General features: G+C 35.7%; 1 protein-coding gene across 10 annotated transcripts in view; it reads left to right on the top strand.

Annotated features, from left to right (window-relative positions):
* Nucleotides 1-23,467, top strand: part of MEF2C (myocyte enhancer factor 2C) — a 144,338-nt gene that overhangs the window by 37,589 nt on the left and 83,282 nt on the right. For 7 of the 10 annotated variants that reach the window (XM_068535626.1, XM_068535624.1, XM_068535627.1 and 4 more), the window contains exon 2: nucleotides 14,586-14,781. In XM_068535626.1, the coding sequence (XP_068391727.1) occupies nucleotides 14,728-14,781 (54 nt within the window). In that variant the 5' untranslated portion in view covers nucleotides 14,586-14,727. Of the gene's footprint in view, nucleotides 1-11,368; nucleotides 11,491-14,585; nucleotides 14,782-23,467 lie in introns of those variants that run through there. The other 3 variants (XM_068535621.1, XM_068535623.1, XM_068535622.1) reach the window with 2 other exon arrangements.

The following is a 23,467-nucleotide window of genomic DNA, read 5'->3' as shown; positions in this document are numbered from 1 at the left end:
CAGTTATACCCAGAGGTCTCAAACACAAAGAATTCTAAAGAAGTAGGTAAATGTATAAAATTCTAAAGTGGAAACTCTACTGCCCATAGAAGAATATTGTAGCAGACCATAATTTGAGGAGATGAAGGAGAAGGAATATCAAGAGGAGCAGTAGAAATGTGAGGGAGTGAAGAGATAATGACCAGGGTAATACCAGGGTTGGTTAGATCTGGCTTAGAAACCTCCCTGAGGTACTTTGAAGGAGAGCAAGATGACTGCCCCAAGCCTGGTGGCAAGATATCTGTGATACTCTCTGTAATCCTCATCTTATCATAAATGAAGTTGACTCTTCTGACCCATCCTCAGGAACACACCTGTTTTGATGGTTTTTACCAAGAGTTGAGATGAATATATGCTGATTCATACACACTCCCCTGCTTTCCCTGGTGAGCAACCACATTCATTTGTAGAAAGGAGGGGGAAAATACCATTGGTGCTGATCAGCCAGTAAATACTGATATTTTAATGAAAGGTATCTAACTCAAGTTTCATCCTGTTCCCCTGCTAGTACGGTGAAGTAAACTCTTTTTTTTTTGCCATCAAGAATAAGAGAATGTTAGATACATTAAAGAACATTGATTTTAAAAGAATTTCTTAGATTCCACTAAATCCCTCTGAACATCACATTTTGTGTATAGAATTTTAACTTTAAAGTACTCTCTTGAATATTACCTTGCAGCATGGAGAAGTAGCAGAGTGTGTGATTCGAATACTAAGTCTAGGACTGGATTTATAAGGGTTCAAATTATAACTCTGACACTAGCCCTGTGACCGTGGGCAAGTAATTTAACCTCTCTATCCTCCAGCCTTTGTTTCTGTGAAATGAAAATGGTAGTAGTGCCTTCCTCATAGGCTGCTATGAGGATTAGAGTCAATATAGGTAAAGTTTTTAGTGCCATAATATTTTATAATTTATAGCTAATTATTTATTAAATTTCTAAATATGATTAGTAGTCCAAAGTGCATAATATAACCTTGATCTTAACTGCTTATTTTGCTTGAGGCTGAGGTGAACCAACTTTTCAATGCAAAAAAAAAATTGAAAAAACAATTATGTTTACCAGGCAATTAAACATTTTTGTCAGCTTATTGTTTCTCTAGAACTATATCCTTTGGAGAAGCATTCTGACCTCTTTGTGTCTTACACCTTTATTGAATTTATACCATTTAGGAACTTGAAAGGGGGCTTTAGAAATTGAACCCAGCTCCCTTTATATGTCTGAGGAAAATTAGACTCAAGGGAGTTGACTGGCCCAAAGACCTGCAGCTCCTGGGTAGCAGAACCCACCCAAGAATCTGATTCCAAATAGAGCTTTCTTTCCACTGCACTCTACTGCTTTCTGGTGCTTTGGACTTTGGAAACAAATCACACTAATTGCTAAATATTTTTATTAATATTTTTACTTTAAAAGAACAGCAGTTTTCTGCACCTGATGTTATGTTTGTATTCCTTTGTCAAGCTAAAAGAATAGATTGTTGTTTTATCAATTATTCAACAATAGCGTTAGGTTTTTCTTTGAGCCAGGCACGGAGCTAAATGTTGGTTTGGGGCATTTATATTCAGTAGTCAGAGGAAAGAAGCTTGATCCTTTCCTCAAAGCTAGCATTTCCCAAGGGATATTCCTGATAAATTTGTAAATACTCCAGATTCTGGCATCCAGCATATTAAAGACTATGAAAAGTCCTGTAGCAAAGAAATCTATTTTCCTAGTTTTTTTGATTTCCTGACTTTTTTTAGGGTGTAGAGGGGTAGGGTGGGCGGGGGGATCACTTGTTAGCATCCTTAGAAACCAGTGATCTTTGGAATCCACTTTGGGATTTCTAAGGAGAGTCATGAGCTTGCTTCCACCAGTGGTTGCTTTTTTTTAGACCCTAAGTTTTAGAGAATCAGGATGAAAAACTGTCCATGTCAGTAACTTCTGATTTTTGTAACACGGCTTTTTTATAGGGAAAGTACTGTAATACTTTCCATGTAGTATTATCTGCCAAGGATGACTTGGGCTTTCCTTGAAAAGAACCTGGGACAGAATGTGTAGACATGCTGAGATAAGGAGCCTCCCGCCAGGCCTTCAGCCCAGGACCCAACTCCGCTGCCCCCCTGCCCGCGGTGCCCGTCCTGTGCAGCTCATTTGCCTGCCCTGCCTGCATCTTACAGAGGAAACATTCTGTTCGTCTGAGAACACCTCTATTCCTAGCTCTTTGACAGTTTCACTTTCCATATCCCCTCAGTTCTAAACATGTGGAAAAAGAGATAAAGAAAGGTGATGAAATGAAAAAATCGAGTGGGGAATGCTTCAAATAGAGGGAAGAAACTCGTATTTATGTGCCTGCTTTGTATGCGGCTATGACTGGGTTTTGGAGGGGGAGGAGAGTGTCCTCCAAAGGTCATCTTACAAGATAGGGAGGGAGGTGAGTATGCAATGTGAAGTATTGGTTAGCACTGACAATAAAATAAAACACTATGCTAGTTTTTACTAGAATAATGTCTATACTGTGATTCATTTAGGAAAGGAAAGAAGACATCTTGACTAAAAAAAAAAAAAAAAAACTTTGCAAATTTGTGATTCTTTTTCAGGGCATTTAACCAATAATAATGAAAATAGATTAGTGTTAATTTAGGCTTCATGGTAAATTGTACAACTTACCGTACTTTAAAACTGATAAATTATGTTCACCAAATAGTACATAAAAAGAAAATGATGGAATAAAGGATCAAATTTATACCACTCTCCCAAAACATGACAGGGGAAGGAAAATTGAAAATATATACCCATTATTCCTTAAGTAAGGTTTCCTTGAATAGGAAATTTTGACCCCTCCCCTTACTTAAAATACTATAGTTTTTCATTGGACATTTATACTTTACAACTTTTAAAATTAAAGTGTCTATTGTCCTTCATTCTAATTTCCTTTTCATTAAAATTCATAATCCTTAAATTCTGTATTTTTCCCTTAAAAATGCCTTAATTTTAAAAATACTGGATGATTCAATTTGTCTATTCTTTCTAAATTGGAAATTAATCTGTTTGGCTTGAGGCTGCATAGCTTACTCCAAAGATGTGTGAATGTTTCCCGTACAATGAGACACTGGGAAACATTGTCTCATTGATTATCACTGAGATCTTAATCAAAACTGTGCTGATTGCTTGGGAGTTGGGCCCTATGAGAGAGGAAATAAATCAACCTAAAACAATGACTGTTAACATTAGTAATGTTGTAAGATTGTTTATTTCTGAAAGAGTTTTAAAAATATGATTTAAAAAATATAATTCTGTATTTTACATTTGCAGAAATTTTGTGTTTGTCAGATTGCTCATGGTACTATCCATATTTAGCACTGCAAAATGAACTTATATCCATAAGACGTATTTCAACCAGTGGGCATTACTTCAGTGAAATAACCACATCTCAAGGGAGGACACACCATTGGATCCAACTAATATAAATTTAGAAACCTTTTGCATTATACTATATTCTCTGTGTTTCAAAGTATTTATAATTTCCATAAAATTAAACAAGTTTACACAGAGAATTTCAGAAATTGAATTGCATCCAACTAAATTTTTACAAATGAAGTGGATCTATTTTTTTATTTGAGCCTCACAACCTCATTATAGAATATATGTGTTGTTATTCCCATTCTATAGCTGAGGAAACTTAAGGTTTAGGAAACTAGAATTGGCCAAATTTATACCACCAGCGACAGGTGGAGTGCTGGAGTGTTCACCCTCCAAATGCAGCCTTGCTCCATCCATGGTTTACATCTCTCCTCAGATGTCATCTTTTCAAATAACCCTTCCCTGACAGCATTATCCACCTCAGTCAGCCCTTTCCTGTTTAGTCACCCCTACCTAGCCTGTTCTGCTGTGGTATTTTCTCTGTAGCAGTTTTCTGTCTAAAATCATTGTATTAGTTCTCTTGTTTATTGCTTCATTCTCCCTTTAAAGCCTCGGGTTCGTGATGACCAGGACCTTTGTTTGGTTCACAGTGGTGTCTCTGGCACCTCTTAATCGTGCTCGATGCGTTTATGTCTCTGTGACTGTTGATGAGACTTTTTCATTGATATCTGTAATATTAAACATCATGATTTTGGCTCTTGGCCTCTGATGACGTCAACTTGGCCAGGATTTGATTGCCCACGTGGTCCACGCTAGAGTTTAATTTACCGTCTATGATGAGACTACACCAAATACATATAGCTACGTATAGTTCATGTGCTCCAAAGCTGGGGCAGATAGACCGCCTTGTGTCCTGTTAGAGGATCTGCGCTGCGTACAGGCACCTTAATCACATTTCTGACATTAAACTGTCACCCTTCCTGACCACCAGCCCTGACAAAAGTTCTGATGTATTCAAGCCATGCGTTACACAGCCCTAGCGTGTTTTACAGTCAGAGGGGCAGTCATGTAGAGTCCTCTTGTCCTGGAGTTTTACACAGATAAAGGGAGGATATAGTTTTGAGAGGAATGCTCCAACTACAAAGTGCATCCTGAAGGCCATTTAGCTCACAATGAAGGTCTGTGTTTTAAAATAGCACTATAACAAAGTAACTACAGAGTTTTGGCAAGGGTTTCAACTATTTATAGAAGTAAGTAAGGCATAGTAAATAGTGCCACAGTACCCAGTTCTCCCTTTCGCCATAACCCCAAACTTACGAGAAGCACTGTAATTATATTTTTCTACTTACGAAAAAAAAAAAATCATAGTAGCCATTATCAGTTTAACCATACGGAAGCTCAGGCTGAGATTTCTTTTTTAAATGCATAGTTTTGATTTTCAACAGCTGCACTGGGTCTTTAATCATATATTATCTTTATGAAGCCTTTTTCTAACATATGTTAATTGGCTGTTTTCTGTGACAAATTATGAGCTCTTACTTTGATGAGGTTCAATTGCAATCATGTTGGAGTCGAGTACATAGAGTTTCCACCCCTGCTGGCTCCTCAAACCACTACAAACATCCGCACGTCACTGCAGTGCTGAGTAATGGCAGGATTTGGGCTGGCTGATTTTGCTACAGATTTTTTTTTCCACGGGATATTTTCAGCTTCTTTGTACTAAATCTGTTGCAGGGTTTGCCCTTTTTAGCAGAAGCATGCTCTAAAATTAACATCAAATCTTATTGGAGATGACTATAATACAGTGAGAAATATTTCATAATACAATACCCGAGCGTCTGTTGTGCTTTACTAAAATTTTAATACATTTGTTAGACATTTTGTAGAAAAGTCAGTCATTTGTGGGGTTGGTGTTTTCTAAATCATCAGCATTTTGTAATAAATATTTTGAATTTTCCTCTTTGAATGAGGAAAAGAACAGTTATTTACTGAGAGCTGATCAAGTATGTATTTAGCTATCATAAAGAAAATGCACATACTCTTTTTTTCCAGGTGTTGCCAAACATCAGTATGCTAAAGATTCCATTGTGTTTTCTTTTTTCTTTGTAGTTCCATCTGTTGGTCAAATGATAAAAAGAATTACATGTTCCATCAAGGTTAATGTCCTATAAGATGCATAACATCCATCCAGTCGTCTGTCCTAATGTCAGTTTTTAATGTATGATTAGGATGAACAGATATGTTCTAATTCATCTACTCTGAGAACTGTGACAGGTAGCCTGCATCAGACACCAGCAGATGAACAGTGATAGCTATTGTTAGACTAGGTATAAAAATACAGTGCATTTGTTTATATTCACAGGAAAGTAGTCAGGGCAGTGATTAAGGTCTTCAGAAACTGTTTCAAACACCAGTCATATTGAGATTAATTTCACTGTGTTTCTGCCTTGCCACCTAAGGTAAAGGATCTGTGAACTGAGGTTCTCCAAAGCCAAAGCTAGGGGTCATATTTCCATACAGGTATTAAGAGTTTAGAATAAGATGAGCCAGATGTGAATAGGAGCTACTCCTCAAGAGGCTGTTTTTAATCAGCCATTTCCCTGGAGTAGCACACAATCAATGAGCTCTAAATCCTGAGGCTACCTGCGCACATAGGAAGGCCTGGGAACATCATTATAGAACTTACAATTGAGTATACGTGAAAAAATTAGAGCAGAAATTAAGGGTAAGAAAGGTTAACTTCAAAAGTCTTACTTTGGTACTGCTGTTTTAGAGGGTCTTAAAGAGATCATTTCAAATGTTCAAAAAAAAAGGAATATTAAACTCAACTAAATGCAGGTACTACTCTATGAAAAGATCCTTGTAAATAAGCCAGATGAAGAGTAGTTATTGATTTACGTTAGCCAGAACTGTTTAAACATGTGTATTATTTTGAGGAGGTACATGTGCATGAATTTCATCCTGAATAAGTAAAGGTTTTTTTTTTTTTTTCATTAATAGCACTACTGCTAGGGAGAAAGGCTTCAGGGGTCCTGCATGATCTTCAGTGTGACTGTGGAGTCAGGTGGTGCCCTGTCTTGAGCTAGTGGACACAAGGAAATTTAGTTCCACTTGATGAGACACATATACTTAATTGGCTTTAAGAAAATAAACCAAGAATGATGTGTAAATGAAACAGGGAACTTGGCACTTGACTATATGGAAGCCGTGAGACATGTGGCTTAATTGGAGCCAGTTGGGATCATTTAATGATTGCTGTCAGAAGATCAGATGTAATTCTCCTTATAAGAAGACCACAGTGGGATAGAGTTAAACAAATTGTCATCAGAGGTTTCAGATGAACAAAGCCTTAATTAGGTTGATTAGGATGCTGTAAAGGAGATGAAGAGAAAGCGAAAAATTGATGAATCACCACTGGGTTCCATGTTGAGCCACATATAATAGTAATATCAAATATCTTTTTTTTGATTTGAGGTATGACTATGGCATTTTGAATATTATATAGATTAACATAGAAGGTTTTTATATAAGCGTTTTAAATTTCTAAAGTTTAGCTAGAGACAAAAGTAAATGACATTCAGTGAATGTAAATAGCAGATGATTTATCAAGCATGTTCTTCTTAATGTAGAACAAAAACATTGGCAGGAGGACAATAGTATTTCTTCTCATTTCAAGGTCATCTTTAAATGTTACATACATTGGTAAGGTAAATAACAACAGAGGCAAATTGTTTTCAAGGACATAATTTTCAATCATTTAATGTAATGTTTGAATACAGAGTATTATTTTATTACTTAGCCTTTACTTAGAATGTCCTTTTAACCATTCATATCACAATCCTAATAATAACTGTGATTATTTACTAGTGATAATACTCAGGACTACTCAGATATCTTAAAATGTACTTGTTGTTTTACCCACATATTACGAAAGACTAAAATATGTTTTTTCCATTTGCTGCAGTTTTGTAGGAAAATATTCCCTCTGTACAAACACACACAGACACACACACAAATGTATTAGTAAGGCTGAAGACTGTGTCTAGTACACTCAGGCTTTTGAGGAAAAAATGTGTAGAATATTTACATTTTAATAATGAAATATGATATATTAAAGATTAAGAAAATAATGAATGTAAGATTTTTCTGACAGGATCATTAGATGCCTGGGAATTCAGATTTTTGTCATAAGATGAAAATTTATAATAGCAACATCTCCCATTTCAAGCCTAGCTTGCGTTGAAGGCTGACAGTTTTGTTTCACTTGATATTGGTGTTGTGTAGTGCTTAACTTGCTTTGTTCAATAACAGCAGCAAAAAATCCAGCTGCATGTGCTTTTGGAAAAGGTACAGCTGGGGAACAGAACACACTCTGTGATGCTTAGTAGCTCTTGCTTTGTGACGAGGACAGTGCGGATTTACCTTGTGGTGAGCCCTGCCACATCACGAAGGGGCTTTTGAAAGGAAACATGGTGAAAAATTAGGAAAACAAAGACTTGCTAGAACCCTGACTTAATTACTCAATATGATGTAGAAAGACTAAAAACTGTGGTGTGGTTGGATAGCACAAGGCTTTTGACATATTTAGACTATTTGGAGTTTATTTTAGCATGGGGGTTGGAGAATGCCGTTTAAGCTGCAATGTGAAAAAAATGTCCAAGGCAAAATGTACCGTGGGTGATAATGACTGGGAAGCTGTGCTTCCCTTGTGTTTATTAAATTGTTTATAATGCAGTGCAGTTGTTTAAAGGTAAGTGTCTCCTAAATTCTAGAATTGTGTAAATAAAATGATTTATATCAGTGATAATGGCAGGTTAGGCCCACTTATTAAATTAATTGCAGGGGTTTTCAAAACGAGTTCCTTTTTAGCCTTATTATATTTCTGACATACATTTCATCTCCTTTTGTCCTTGGGGAAAGATATTAAAGTAGGACTAGAAACATTAATGTAGAGTTTTCAGCAGCCGTGGTCATTGGGAAAATTGATATATTTCCCTAGTTATTTCTACTTTTGCAGCCTGAAGCTCTTCCATGACTGATACTTATGAGGAACTTCTTAACTTTTATAACACTGTAAATTTCTCTTCATATAATGATTATTGTTAATGGGTAAATGAGGTATTACCTTTAGAAGTTGCCCATCATCATCTCTGCAAAGTGAGGTCTTCATGGTATATGTAAAGACTGTGATTCACTTGATAACCTTATTGTGTATGACTTTCAGTTTATGCCTCAAAACTGAAGCAATCTTACAAGTAGTAAGCCATGTTCCCAGTCCTACTGTGTACCTTGTCTTCACCTATAGTACCACATTTAATGATTACAACCATCCTGCAGATGAAGAAGTACGTTCCCAACTTTGTGTAAAGCAAGGGAAGAGTGGTTCCAAGTGATTAAGTCGTTAGTCTGTAGTCACTCAGCTTCTAAGTACCAAGTTAAGAGTTCACACCCTGAGCTTTTCTGACTCCAAAATCCATTCAACTTCCACTTCTCAGTATAAATTATTCTTATTCCATATATGAGATGCTATATAAATATAATGAAAGATTAAGTGAGGTTATCAGTCTGCTTCTGTATAAATGAAAATGTTCTTAATAGTCATTAAAAATAGTGACTGAAGAAAATATTCACCTGAGAGATAAAAATCTTAATGAATTAATTCATTAATCAACTGATAGTTATTAACTCCTACGATATGCCTGGCACTAGGGTAGAAACTGAAAATGCGAAAGTCAGATAAAACAGACTTGGCGCACAGATGTTGAGGAAGACGGCAGACAGGCAATTTCAGTTGTGACAAGTGCTACAAAGGAGGACATGGTGCTATGAGTCCTTATAGGGGAATTTGATGTGATCAGGAGAGCGCGAAGTGCTTCCTGGGGAGATGAAATGTGCTGAGACCGAAAGGAAGGGAAGAAGTTAAGGAGGCACAGAGGGGAAGGAGGAGCATTCCAGGCAGCAGGAATTGCATATGCCCTGTGGTAGGAAGGAGCATGGCAGGTGTGGGGAACTGAAAGACAGTTGACATTATGTTACTGTTCTGAAGATGACGCAAAATGCATCGTATTAACTTGGAATAAATTGAGAAAGTAACTTTGTTTATTTTCATGATAATGAAATCCAGTGGGGAAGAATGGGTAATTTTATTACCCTTAAGAGGATGTCTTAGCTATGTGTCTTTAGGACGAATTCAGCTTGCATTCATAGCTAGGGTAGTATAACATTCTATATAATACATGGTAAGCTTAGAGAGAAGTGGAGTGACTTTCAGGACCAAAGAAATATTCCCTAACTCATAAGACATCACGTAGTTGAATAACAGTAAGATTAATAATTATTATATCTTTTAAAGTTCAGAATACTTCTTAAGAGAAAAAAATTAAGAGATCTACTTGTTCCTTTTAACCAAAATATAATTACATGCCTCATGTGTCTTTCAAACATATCATAAAGTAGAAAGTTAAATGTATCTAGATGCACCATAATGAGCAAAATTTTCCACTTAAAATAATAATGAATCATTTAATTGTTTGAATTAGTAATACCAGGCTTGCAGCAACTGGGCTTATGATCATTTTTGTCCCTTGCTAGGTATCCAGCTTGTATTTATTTAACCGTATAATTTCTTGTGTGATATAGCATGCTTGCTTTTCAGCCTGGAGTTTTTATAAAACATTTTATGAAGATGCTAGTGTTAGTGAAAATGTGAGTCAGTGAAAAAGTTATTTGCTAATATGAGTAAAAGAAAACCAGAATTCTTTATTGCAAACTGACATCACATATTTTAATGTTTTGTCATTATTCATAGGCTGTTTTTATTTAAGTGACTGCACGGTGCTTATTGTAGCAAAATACATGCTTTGCACAGATAAGTTTAGCAGCAGAGAATTAATTTCTTCCCACATCTTTCAATGTGGCATGGCAGTCTCACTCTAAGATCAAAACACAAAACTGAAGGTTATGTTTAATTTCTAAATCAAAGTGTTGTGGGAAGATGATTGAAATCTGAAGATGACTCAGATCCACTTGATAGTGGTTTTCTTCCTACAGAAATCTTATGGTAGACTGCCATTTCCATGTTAGAAAGAAACTAATAGTGATGAGACTAAAATAAATAGTTTCACTGTATACTGAAAGTTTATGTTAGTTACTTTGGTTCTTAGTCTGAATTTTTTTAAAAACTTTGAAAGTTTCAATAACATAGGAATCTCTTCCCCCCCTGCCTCACCACCACCCAGTATATCTTTTTTTTTAACTATGGGGGCAAAGAAGTAATCCGTGTATTTTCCCAACAAACATTGATTTTTTTTAACAGTTTTCATGATTCTGTTTTTTACCCAAAAAAAGAAGAAAAAAGTATCCATTTGGCTCTTTGCTGTATAGAATTCTTCATTTGCCTCGAGGGAGTAAATTAAGATTATATGGCTGCATTAGCTGTGTCAGATGATTTTGGTGAGGTATGGTAAATGGTAATTGCAGTGTATCTCCTACTTCACCAAAATGAACTTGTTCGTTTTCTTATTTTTATTTCTTAAAGCAGTCATATAAAATACTAACCTAGAGCTGAAATGGATTTTCTTCTCAGGTGTTTTAAAAATAGGAGTTAGAAATGTTGTCCCTGTGTCTGGATTTTTCTCCTTGTCCCTTATCTGAACCTCTCAAAGGCCTCTCTGTGTGGGGTGAGGCGCCCAGCCCACTCAGACAGTTCTGCTCAGAGAAGGAAGTGAAGAGTTTTGGTTCCCATTTTACACTTCTGGAACAGTTTAGGGAAGGAAGCACCTTTACACCTTTTATTGTTCGTGGTTGCTGACATCATATCCTTCCCTGACCAGTCTGTGCGTGTTTCCTGCCATTCTGTCAAGATTCTTCTGTGTTACTGGGAGGGGTTTGTGGGAGGGAGGGAGCGAGGGGAGGAGAGGGGGAAGGGAGGGAGGTGTGTGTCACTCGGGGAACTTGTTTGTAAATGAGAGAGCCGGGGTGGGAGAAGGATCTTTAGCGTCTGTCCACAAGAAATTCTTCTGTCCGTGGGTCTCAAACCACTTTGCCTTCATCTGTCTGCTTATGCCAAACTCAAAGTGAACAGAAGCCTCCCATAATGAAGTTCCCCTTTTTAGTAAGCAGCATGATTTTATTTTTCTTCTATTTAGGTTGGCAAAAAGAAAAAAATGCAGAAGACTGTAGCTCTATAGAGTGTAACTATGGTAGAGTATTTGTTTTTCTTTTCTTTTTTTTAATTACTGATTGTTTCTCTGTAACTCTGTCATTTTCCAAGAATTCTTCTTTCATGTGGAAAGAAGTAGCGGTAAGGCTGCTGGAATTATTTTAAGCTTATGGTTGATTGTACATAATGAAAGTTCTCAGTGTAACTCAAATTCTACTATGTGCAGTTTAGCTATTATATTCTTTTCTTCATATACATACAAAACAATTTTTCAGATTACTGAAGTTATATAATCTCTTTTTCAGCCTCTCTAGGCCTCCTACAAATTAATACTTGAAACCAACCTTACAATGTAATTTTTGCATAAAAATCAGGTTAGAAAAATAGTTATAATAAGAAAACAGCTACTGAGCTGTTGTTGACCTTCCTAACTCTGAATTTTTACTGACAGCCTTGAAACCTGGTGACCCATAATCTAATGTTCTAAGCAGAATGTTCCAAGGCACATTTTACTTCATGCAAAGTCTCATCATCACCATATCTTACTCTGCATATGTACTTAATCATATCAAATTTTGCATTTCAGAGATGTTCAAAAGGCAACACGCTTCAAGAAATATTCATTTTTATGGAAAATAAGAAAGTATTTTAATTTTATTGAAATTTAAACTTACATCTCTACATTACCTTGCATATTTCAAAATGTCATTTTTTAATCGATTATTTTATATATATACATATTGACACATATCAATTTTTTCTGGCAAAATATTTCCCGTAATGTTTTAAGAATTAAAAAAGAAAATCCTTGCTCTGCTCTTTTTAAGACGCGTCCCTCGTTTCAAAGTTGTGAAATGTGGGGTGGTGAGATGGAGGAACTCTTCTAAGTTTGATTCATCAAGAACTCTGTCTTTCCGAGGAGACTTTTCTCCAGGGATGTTTCTCTACTCGTTTGGTTATTTGTATTTTGAAATCAGGATCCGCAGAAGTTTTCTTCTTCCCCGCCTCTTCCACACTCTAATCTGTTCACCCTGACCTTCCACCTTAAAGTGAATAAGCGCTTAGGCAGGCATAGTCCTGTAAGCCGATAGTGCCACGGCCTCAGCTCAGTGAAAGAAAGGAAATTGTCCCATATGCATTTGCTGTGGATTCATGGGTTGGCTTTTCTGTGATCGAGGACGCCTGTTTGTCTCTTTGGGTTCTTGCACATGCATGGGAAATACCATTCTATCGTGCTGCTTGCTTCTAAGGTAAGACTATAGGAAACACAGGAAAGTTGTCCAGTTGAGTGATATTTAAGACCGTCACTAAAAATAGGTAGATGGACAGTGTTTGGCAACAGTGAATATGCAGTTGTGCTTTGTGGATTTTTCATATTTTAATGTGTTTTTTAACATATAGCTAATTTTTTCCTGTCTATTTGTCAAATGTGTGTTATTTATATAACTCTAAAACTCTGAACTACTTCCAACATTTAAAATTACCGCTGGAGTAATAGTTTTGATGAGCACTGTGTGGTCGTGATACTACTCAACATACGTATGTTCTCAGAGGCAGAAGTGAGCTACAGTTTAATAGAAGGCATTGGGCGAAAGAGAATGGATGGTCTTAGTATTTAAGCAGCACTTAATCCACCAGAACTAATTATATCATAATAGCTTCTGCAATTAGATAATCACAGAAAACTTAAATTTAAAAAATTTACTCAAGGTGATAAAGAATTTAAAAACTAAATTCAAGAAATCAAAAGACAGCCGATGTGATCAGACCAAGTGTGTAACAGTTTCAATTCCTGTTCCAATAACTTTGAATTGGAGCCAAATAATCTATTAAACAGCCAGGACATTGGTTTAGGATTACATAATACATGTGGGAATTTATCAGGTCAGTTGTCAGACACCAACTAAAGTAAACAGGGAAATTCTGAGCAATGTGTGAAGTAGTTGCATTCTTTGACATAAGACAGGATAGAATAATTGAAGCTATTGCTTGCAAATGAAGAAGCCACTGTGGAATGCCTTTTTGTTAACTTCCACATTTCACAGCAATTCACTTTCACTCAAGTATTTTCAGATATAATTTAAAACAAAGAAAGATAACGTACTTTTAATACACTGGATTCTCTGGGTTTATCTTACATTATTGATGATCACTTCTTTCATTTTAATTCATGGCCTAAAGATATCCAGTATATGGCAAGCTTCTATAATTTTGTATCTTGCTCCCCAAAGAGATATGATATGTCTTTTTAAAATATTTAAATTTAAGGAACTGATGGCTTATAAGAAATATAGTCGTAAATGGAATAATACTCTAATTTTCGCACCATTTCTTTCTTTTCTGTGAATGATTATCTTTTTTGATTCTTGTATTCAAGATATAGCTTAAGGGCTTTCAAAAGGAGAAGGATATTTCACTGCTGATAGCTGCTTGTTATGTAAGATTAAATAGCCCACATTATTTTTACAGTGTTCTCATAGCAGTGACTTTTTAAAAATAAGATTAAAGGATTTAGATTTAAATTAGTTGACATTTACATATATCAAATAGCACTTTCATAATAGTCCATCCTATTTGCATAACGAGGGACGTTATCACCTCTGCTGTCAAAACACGAGATTGTTTTCCCTTCAGAAATGAATTAGCTGCCCTACTTAGCATACACAGGTACATAAAGGTTCATTAACTCTCTGATTTAGGTAATTTTTCATAACAGAAGGGTGAAAATAGTCACCTAGTTGCATTAAAAAAATAGTAAGAAACTCTTTGCAAAAGATACATTTCAAGTGTTGGGCTTTAAAGCATAGTTTTCATCATTTAAGTGACTTGTTAAATTACTGACAAGATTATTTTAATCATAAAAACAAACCATTCCTACTTGATATGCTCCTGCATGTGATATACCGTGTACTTTTAACAAATGCTTATTTTCATTCATTTAATTTGTTTAGTTCCATAGAGTTTTATTTTTAGAAAATTAGAATATGATAGTTCTCGTGAAACTGGCTTGCTATTAAAGTGGTGCTTAATTTTTATTTTTTGTTCAGCAGGAACGAATGCAGGAATTTGGGAACTGAGCAGTGCAAGTGCTGAAGAAGGAGATTTGTTTGGAGGAAACAGGAAAGAGAAAGAAAAGGAAGGAAAAAATACATAATTTCAGGGACGAGAGAGAGAAGAAAAACGGGGACTATGGGGAGAAAAAAGATTCAGATTACGAGGATTATGGATGAACGTAACAGACAGGTGAGTGGGGTAAACTTCTTTGTGTGTTGTTATTTACATGGGCCATTTATTACACTTCCCCCCAGATATGTTAAGTGTACTGAAAACATTTTGAGCTTATAAACATCCATTAAGAGAAGTTTTAGTGAATTAAATGTGGTCAGTTTAAGTGCTGATAGTAAAGGGAAAAAAATCACTCTATCTGTAAGAAATATACTTTACACATTGATGATTATTCACTTTTTACTTCAACATGAATTTTAAATGGGAGCTGCGTTTGCGTAACATGAATAACTTAATAATTAAGAGTTAATAAGCATAATATTGCTCCACTGCATGCATCATCAAGCAAAGATATTCTTATATTCATGGGAACGAGGCCTTTTGTGGTCATCCATTTAGAGGTTTATAATATAGACTAAATATCCTGTATAAAAATGGCTTCCAGTCTATTCACAGTAAAAGAGACTTTGAAATACATCCAAAATGTTTAACATTGTGCTGACAACAACAACAAGGAAGACACCCCCCACAAAATATTAGTCTCTTCAAACATAGAAGCGAGAACTGTCAGTTAACTCATACCATTTTCTTTAAAGCCTGAATTTTATAAACCTAGAGGCACATGATGTTATCATTTTTTTCTAGAACTCCAGTGATATCTGTATGATACAATTAATCTATTCTAAAGACTTTATACATGCAAATGCTCTCTTCAATGAAGACTTGTATATTATGAATATCTGTGATTTGACTCTATTTTTCTTCACCCTTGGGGAGAGTGGATTTAGTTAGGAGAAGTAAGAATAGCCAGGTGGTCTGTATGCATCCTAATGTTAAATAGCAAAAAATGGTTCCTGAGAGATATTACAGTACTGCCTGATCCCAACCATTGCAAATGGATAATGGAACCTACAGAACAGGCATTCCTTGACCACGGGGGAGGAGAGCATTTTGGCTGTTGCCCATTTACACTGGGGAAAGAAAGCTAAGAGGACAGCCTCCGAGACGCCCCACCGGACTGTAATTTCCCCCAACTCTCTTTCTCCCCTACTGTGCCTTTCTAGCTTCTTGGACCTTCTAGTGAGACTAGAACTGATTCGTGCTTTAAAACTTTTATTGCTACATGTGTAAATTATAATGAATAGAAGTTGTTATTTATGCCATCAAAGCCAGTATACCATTAAGAGGTAAAGAAACTTTTTAGATTTTCAGATTTATACTCCTTTAAATTATTACACTTAAGGTACATATGACTTGAACTATTTTTGGCTGAAAATTGAGCTAAAGGATGAACAATGCTAAGATTTATGATGGATTCCTTCAGTGTTTTCCTACACATTGTGTATTGCTGTGGGTCAAGCCAAAAAGCAATAATTCTGTCAATATAAAACCACAGTATTTTTTAATTGATTTATAGGTTGAAATTGAAATTAAGACTGAAATATTGAACATCATATACCACTGACTATTTAGATCTTACTGTTTGGACTAGCACCTATTTGGGGTGCAGTCAAAAATTTATATGAATTAGCATCTACACTTCATTAATAATGTCAGTTAATTTTGGGGTTCATGAAATTTATTGTATCTTCCTTTTGCTTACAAGGACAAAAGAAAGTTTTTGCGGTTGAATTCATGAGCTTTCATTATGCTTTATAAAGGAATATAAAACTCACACAGGCATGCAAGAATGTTAACACTATACTTTTGAGCTAACGATTGAACGTTTTTTCGTAATTTAAATATAGTTGCGTCTACAATTGCTGTTACTCTCACCCATGTTAGAAGTCATGATAACTTTAAGAGAAGAAAACTTATTTAAATTCAGCTTAGTTAATCTTACATTTTTTAATCCTGAAGATGAATTCCTTGATTTTATTCTATAGAATTTAGGATCTGTGTAGTCTTTTCTTCGTCTTTAGGTTCAGTTGGCCCTTTAATTCAATACTCTTAAATGGGATTGGTAAAATTGAAAACTTCCATGTTTTAATATATATTTCAGTGATTATTTTAAATGGCTATTGACAATCTTAAACAGCCATCTTACTTGTAAATATTTGTCATGCGTGCCTCTCATCTACTGTAAGAGTGATCATAAGAGCCATTTGGGAGAGAGCCTGGAAGATGCAGGTCACTTCTGATAATCAGCACCAGCAAATCTGCAACAGCATGTCATACGAAGTGAGGAGACACCCCTAACCTAGGCTCCCTTTAAAGTATGTGTTCACATGTTGAAAAGAGAAACATTAACTGCTTTGCCCTTTTTGAAGCTTCCCCACTGTAGACTCCCTAACAGAACCTCACACGATAGCTCACTGTCATCTTTTCTCAAAAGCAGTAAAAGCCTGCCCTGCCATTGCAGGTGTTTATTTGGCTATACAGAGAACAGGGTGTGTTTTTACAGAATAAGAAATACTGACTTAAAGTGTGAAATGAAATATTACAGAGCTGATGCGATAAGTTGTATATCATTGAGAAATAAAACTGTGGTAAAACAGAGTGGCTGACTGTTTAAATTGAATTTTGCCCTTACTTTATTTTTCATTATGGCAGTAGCAACAGCTAAAAATCAGAAACTCCAATTGTATACATAAAATAGTTTAGGGGAGGAAAAAAAAGTAACAGCTAGTTTTTGTTTTGTTTTTTTAATTTTCCAGAGTCTCCAAGTTTATGAAAACTACTATTTCTCAATCTCTAAGCTAAACAAGGTGGATTTCTTAAGCTAGTATGTAAAAATAAATAAAATCATGAATTGTCAATTTGTCTTACGGAAATTTTCAGATAACTTAAAAGAAGCTACGTGTTCCAAGAACTACATATATATTACTCCATTTAATCTTTAGTAATTCCATTTACAGCTGAATAACTCATTATTTGTTGTTATAAATCAATAAATATCACTTGTTTGCAATGTGCCTAACATGAAGTATTCAGCAGTAAGCAAGAAGAATCTCATTCAGCTTATTGTCTGCCACAGAAGTCAGCCAACTGTTTCTGTAAAGGGCCAGATAGCAAATACTTTTGGCCTTGTGAGCTGTGCAGTCTCTGTCTCAACTACTCGTCTCTGCCCTCTTTCTTAGTGAAAGCAGCAAAGGACAATGTGTATACGAATGAATGTGTCTGTGTTTGAAAAAAACTTTACTGGCAAAAACAGGGGGCAGGCAGGATTGGCCTGTGGGCCATAGTTGGTGGACCCCTGGCCTGGTGGGATGAACCAGACATGAATTATGCAAATATATAACAAAAATTCTGTTCACATGTGCTATGAATGCAGCTATCCAAATGCTATGAAGGAATAACAGGAGGTGCCTTATTTAGATTGCGGATGGGAGAAAGGCCTCCCTGAGGAAATGCTGAAAGGTGGGAGCTAAAAGATGATTCAGAGTTAAGCAGGTGACAACATTCCAGAGGGAACAGTGTTTGCAAAGCTCCTGAGAAAGTAAAGAGCTTGCTAAGGAGTCTAAGGAAAGCTTATGGAGCTTGAGCCTGGTGTGTATAACTTTAGAGAGATGAGAGAAAAGGTTTAGATGCTAGGAAGGGCCCAGATCACGCAGAGCTTTGAAGTCAGATAGTTAATACTAGGAGGTGGCCAAGATTTGAGCCCAAATCTTTCAGATTCAAAAACAAAACAAGCTTTTCTCTATTGTGTCACACTGCATTCTGTATAATATAATGGCTAAGAGCATGGTTTTATGTCCTTGCTTTCCCCCGTTACATCATACTGCATCCAGTGTAATACCATGGTGAAGAACATGGTTTTTGGAGACACACAAACCTTGTTCTGGCCCTAATTCTGCCACCTGCTAGCTGTGTGACCCTCCAGCAAGTGACTTAACCCCTCTGAGTTTCATCATTTCCCTCATCAGTAGAGGGGAGATTAAAAAATAGTACCCACTTCATTGGGTCATTGAGATGATTAAATTGGGGGATAAATGTAAGGCACCTAACATATAATAAATGCTCCGTAAATTTACTTGTTAGCTCTTCCTGTTAAGACTCACCATCAGCTACTATAGTTAATGTGATTTCTATCAGAACAACACCTGTGCTGTGTAGCACACTAAAGAATGGTACCTGAAACCTTCATTTCAATAGGGTGTTACCTTAAAAGGGTATCAGGGAGATGGAAGGAAAAGTGGAACAGAGTAGAGCTGGGGCACAAAGGAGCCTTTGGAAGCTAACAAGGGGCAAGAGAATCATTTCAGAGCAAGAGCCAGGTGATGGCAGAGGATGGCTTGTGGACAGGAAAGAAAATCACACAGAACATTTATAGCTTGTGACAAGGATGGGGAGAAGTCGTTTCCCAATTTCTATGCTTGTGGGACTTACTTTCAAATGTATGTTACTGACCAAATTATTTTGAACTACTTATCACCATTTTTAATCACTTCTAGCTTCCAGCTTATTCTCACACTACAATTTCAATCTCTCCATCTGCATTTTTTGTTCTTACTTGTGAGTTACCTTCATCAGTTAGGCAATAATCTTACCCTCCTTCATATGGTACCAGTTGTTACTGTGCTTCTGAAGCAGCCAGATTTTTAAATGAGTTTTGTCCTCATATGACTCTTTTTGCAAACAGAATATACTTAGAAATCTGTTATAGCTGTTATATCAAGAAGAAAGATATATGAAAATTAGGCATGCTTAACCTAAATCTGTTTACTTGTGTGTTTGTATTTAAAAGTTTCAGCTTTCCCACTTTGAAAGGATAGGAGAGGCAAACCCGAATTTATTTGTGTGACTTATTATAAAAAGACATTTAAATATTTGAATAACTACCAGAGAAAAATATTTGTCGAATAACACAGTTACGGCCTAATATAGTAAGTTAAAGAAAGGAGATTATTAAATGTCTTAAGTTCTTTTCTTCCATCAGACCTGGCACACTAACAGTTTTTGCCAGCAAACAAAATATCATGTAATTATCAGTGCAATAACTGGAGCACAAATTAAAGACAATTAGCAGCATTCTCCTGTTAATAGAAAAGGAGAATCCCCTTATGACTAAAGGGGATTAGTCATAGCTGTTAAATTTTCTAACTTTTTCCCTTTTCTTATGTCCTTATCTCAGTTTCTTTACATGACTTATAAATTATTTTAAATGGGCTCAGAAAAAAAAAAACTGGAGAAATACGTTCAGTGTAAATGCAGCCTCTGACAGTGTCTACATACTGAGGTTTTTAAACTAAATCTGATATTTTCTAAACTAAACTGAAAAATAAAGAGTTGCCTTGATTTTCTCAAATGACTCTTCTTTAAAAAGAAACAGATTTTACTCCTTACTTTCCCCCGTTTTCCTCTATTTTACTACGTTCTTCTTAGAATTTTAACTAAAATTTCAATGGAATTTTTACTGTAACATTCCTTCAAGGTGGTATCCAGAATATCCGTAAATAAAAGGGCTAATTACAGTTCTAAACTTGAGAGTTACAACCTACTAACCTAATATAAAATTTGTGGAAGTTGAGAAAGAGTCAGTCTTTAAATGTGAGGATAATATAGAAATACAAATAAATTGCTTCAAGAAAATAATTTTTTGATGAATTCTAAACCATGAGTTAAAGAACAGTCATCCAGACACACTGTTTTATTTTGTCATCTCCACAAAGAGAACGTCCAAACTTGTCAGTTGCTTGTATGCATATCAAGCAAGTACACATTATTTGAGGGGAAATTATGCTTTAAATACTGTAGAATAGTTATCCATGTTAGTCAGCTAATATTTGGAACCTTGCTTTAAATCAAGTGAATAAAAAGTTCAATCAGTGCAAAAGTGTTGGGTTTTTTTATCTCTAAATCCAAAGTAAACCTGCAAATAACTCATGATAATGATCATTATACTCCTTTTCCCTCAATATCATTTCTTTACAGCTGACTGCCTCCCCTATACTCATATTAAAATTTTTATTAAACTCATTTTATAAAATGAGTAAATAAATAAAAGTAGAGTATATCATAGTAATACTTTAGGACACAGTAATGCATCTCAGAATTGAATTGCAGGGTATATTGATGCTGTGCATGCCTACTTAAAGGTCCTCCGTGCATATAAGTTAAATCATTCTTTTGTTAATCTTAAAATCACCAAGGGGAAAATTTTTTTTTAGAGAGTTGGAATTAACTGGTGAGAGACTGAAAAAGAAAGCCAGAAGGGAAAAATGACAAACTGTATTTTTGTGAGATTCCAAATCGAAGAAAGCAGTAAGTAGCCAGAGTGCTCAGATGTATGTTTAACAGCTGTGACATCAAGCCATCCCTTTCTCTTCTGTTCCTATCAATTTGAAAACAATTAGAAATGGTTTCCCCACTCTGTAGTTGAATCATAGAGATAGTGCACAGCATACTTTCTGTACATCCCATGTTGTGTGAGACTTTTTTTTTAATTGGCACGTAGTTGCTTTACAATGTTGTGTTAGTTTCTGCTGTGCAGGGAAGTGAATATATGTATGCATATATCCCCTCTTTTTTGGATTTTCTTCCCAATTAGGTCACCACAGAGCACTGAGTAGAGTTCCCTGTGCTATGCAGCAGGTTCTCATTAGTTATCTATTTTATACATATTAGTGTATATATGTCAATCCCAATCATGTGTGGGACATTTTATACTTACACAGCTTGATCTGTTCCTTTACTGCCAAAAAGATATTGTCTCAACTGCCATCAAACTGTTCATTAGCTTTCCTTTAGTAGGAAGTCCAAGAGAGGCCAAAATGTTCACAAGGAAAAGGATAACTATCTCCTCTTGAATTCTGTCACTGTATTTAAGATATAAGCTCCTCCTTGAACTTGAGGGCTTCAAGACTTTTTGTTGTTTCAGTTCTAATTTGTGTATTTCACATAATTTCCATTTAAAACTGTAATTTAGAAATATTCCAATGCTTATATTTATTGTGTCTCAATCATTTTGTGTAGCAAGTTGACACGGAATGGCACCTTCCACCTGTGAGCGCATACACACACCATTCTGTGTGCTACAAATCCCCTTTTGCTTTGCAAATGCCCAAGCTTTGTATGACATTGTATTACTGAGAAACCAACACTAAAAATATTAACATTATGAATAGACCGCATAAACCAAGAGGTTTCTTCCGAACTGTAGATTAAAGAACATGTTGCTGATTGTTTCAAAAGCCATGTACTTTGCAGTCTAGACTTCCTTTAACATTGTAATTTATTCACTTAAAATGAGCTCCTTCGAAAATTATTATAGTAAGAGTATTTTTAAAGTTGACATCCCAACATAGTCTTACTGAACACAATTGGAACTCCTGCCCCCGCCAAGAATCATGGCTTTGTTTGGAAAACAAAACAAAACAAAACAATAACAACATTGTTAGTTAAAGTAAATGAAATTCCATAGTATGGAATATGTATTTGTGTTTCTTTTGAAATATGTTGGACCATTAATAGGAATAAGAGAAGCACTCTAAATGTTTGGATATTTGACTTTTAATTTTAAGTTGGAACAGTTTAGCTTAAGAAATCACTAACATTTAAATAACATTTCAACAAATGTAACTGTTTGGAAACTACAACGGAGACCGCCTCCTGCCTTCTGTCTTGCAAGGATTGATTTGGAAGGCCCTGAGGGAGAAAATATTGGAGTTAGGAGGTAAAACTGAAGCCATTGTGGAAAGGAAGAAGTTACACTCTTCCTGTTATGACAGGAAACATAGACAAATGTGCTTCCTGAGCATTTGCTCAGCAGGGAATGAAGTAGTCTTTGACCTTTACCTTAGGTACATTTTGGCTTTGTTAAACTAGTAAACATGTTTTTGCCCCCAAAATATTAATCTGGTTTATTTGATTCTTTTCAGACTCAAATTATATATTTCATGTACGTGAGGTATAGAGAAACAAGTATTTATTTTATGACTGCATCTGCAGACTGGATTTAGAATGTAAATCAGCCCCTTAACAAACCAAGCAAACCTCAACAGCATGTATAAAAAAATTTAAAACATATTGTGTTATATATAGTCTTCTCTTTTTAAAATCCAAAACATTCTTAGGCTTAAAAATGGACCACAATAAAATGTTTTAAATCCTACATTTAATAATTATAACTCATCATCTACCTTTTCCTCATGTACATAAATATATCAGAAATCAGCTATGACAAGTTTTAAAACCCAGACTTTGAATTTGTTAATAGACACTCAAGTTTATTAATATGCGTTCAGTTATTTAACTGTAATCTAACCCATTGTTTTATTATGTTTCCTCGAAATAGTGTGCATTGCACAAGATTTAAAGTCTTATTTTGGGGTTTGGGGTGTTGACTTAGGGTGAGGGGTCAGTAGAGTCCTAAATTCCACATGCTAAGCCCCCTATTTTAATCCTTCTATCGCGTTCAGAATTTTAGGAACTACTGCTTGAAACCCTTTGGAAATCCTCCTGCGTTGCAGTGAAATGCGGCTCAGTTTGCTGAAGGCTAACGAGGACAATAGTCCTCTTTGCAGCAGAACACACTGCTGTCTCATCCTCGCAAGTTATGCTGCAGGGTTACAAGCACATGGTAGCAGTCTGCTTAAAAGAGTCCCTCACTGCTCTTTAAAGAGCCTTTCATTTATGGTGGCAGGCCCCGTCATTGTATAAAGGAGCGCTTGTCTAGAACACAAGTCTGCAGTGGCACTACTTCCTCCCACCGAGAGTAATCATCAAGCCTAAAGCTCGCAAGCCTTTCTAATGACAGACTGAA

This window comes from Eschrichtius robustus, chromosome 2 (assembly GCF_028021215.1).
Source record: "Eschrichtius robustus isolate mEscRob2 chromosome 2, mEscRob2.pri, whole genome shotgun sequence".
Taxonomy (NCBI): domain Eukaryota; kingdom Metazoa; phylum Chordata; class Mammalia; order Artiodactyla; family Eschrichtiidae; genus Eschrichtius; species Eschrichtius robustus.
The sequence above is the reverse complement of the archived record's forward strand: the minus strand, read 5'-3'. Positions and strand labels throughout refer to the sequence as shown.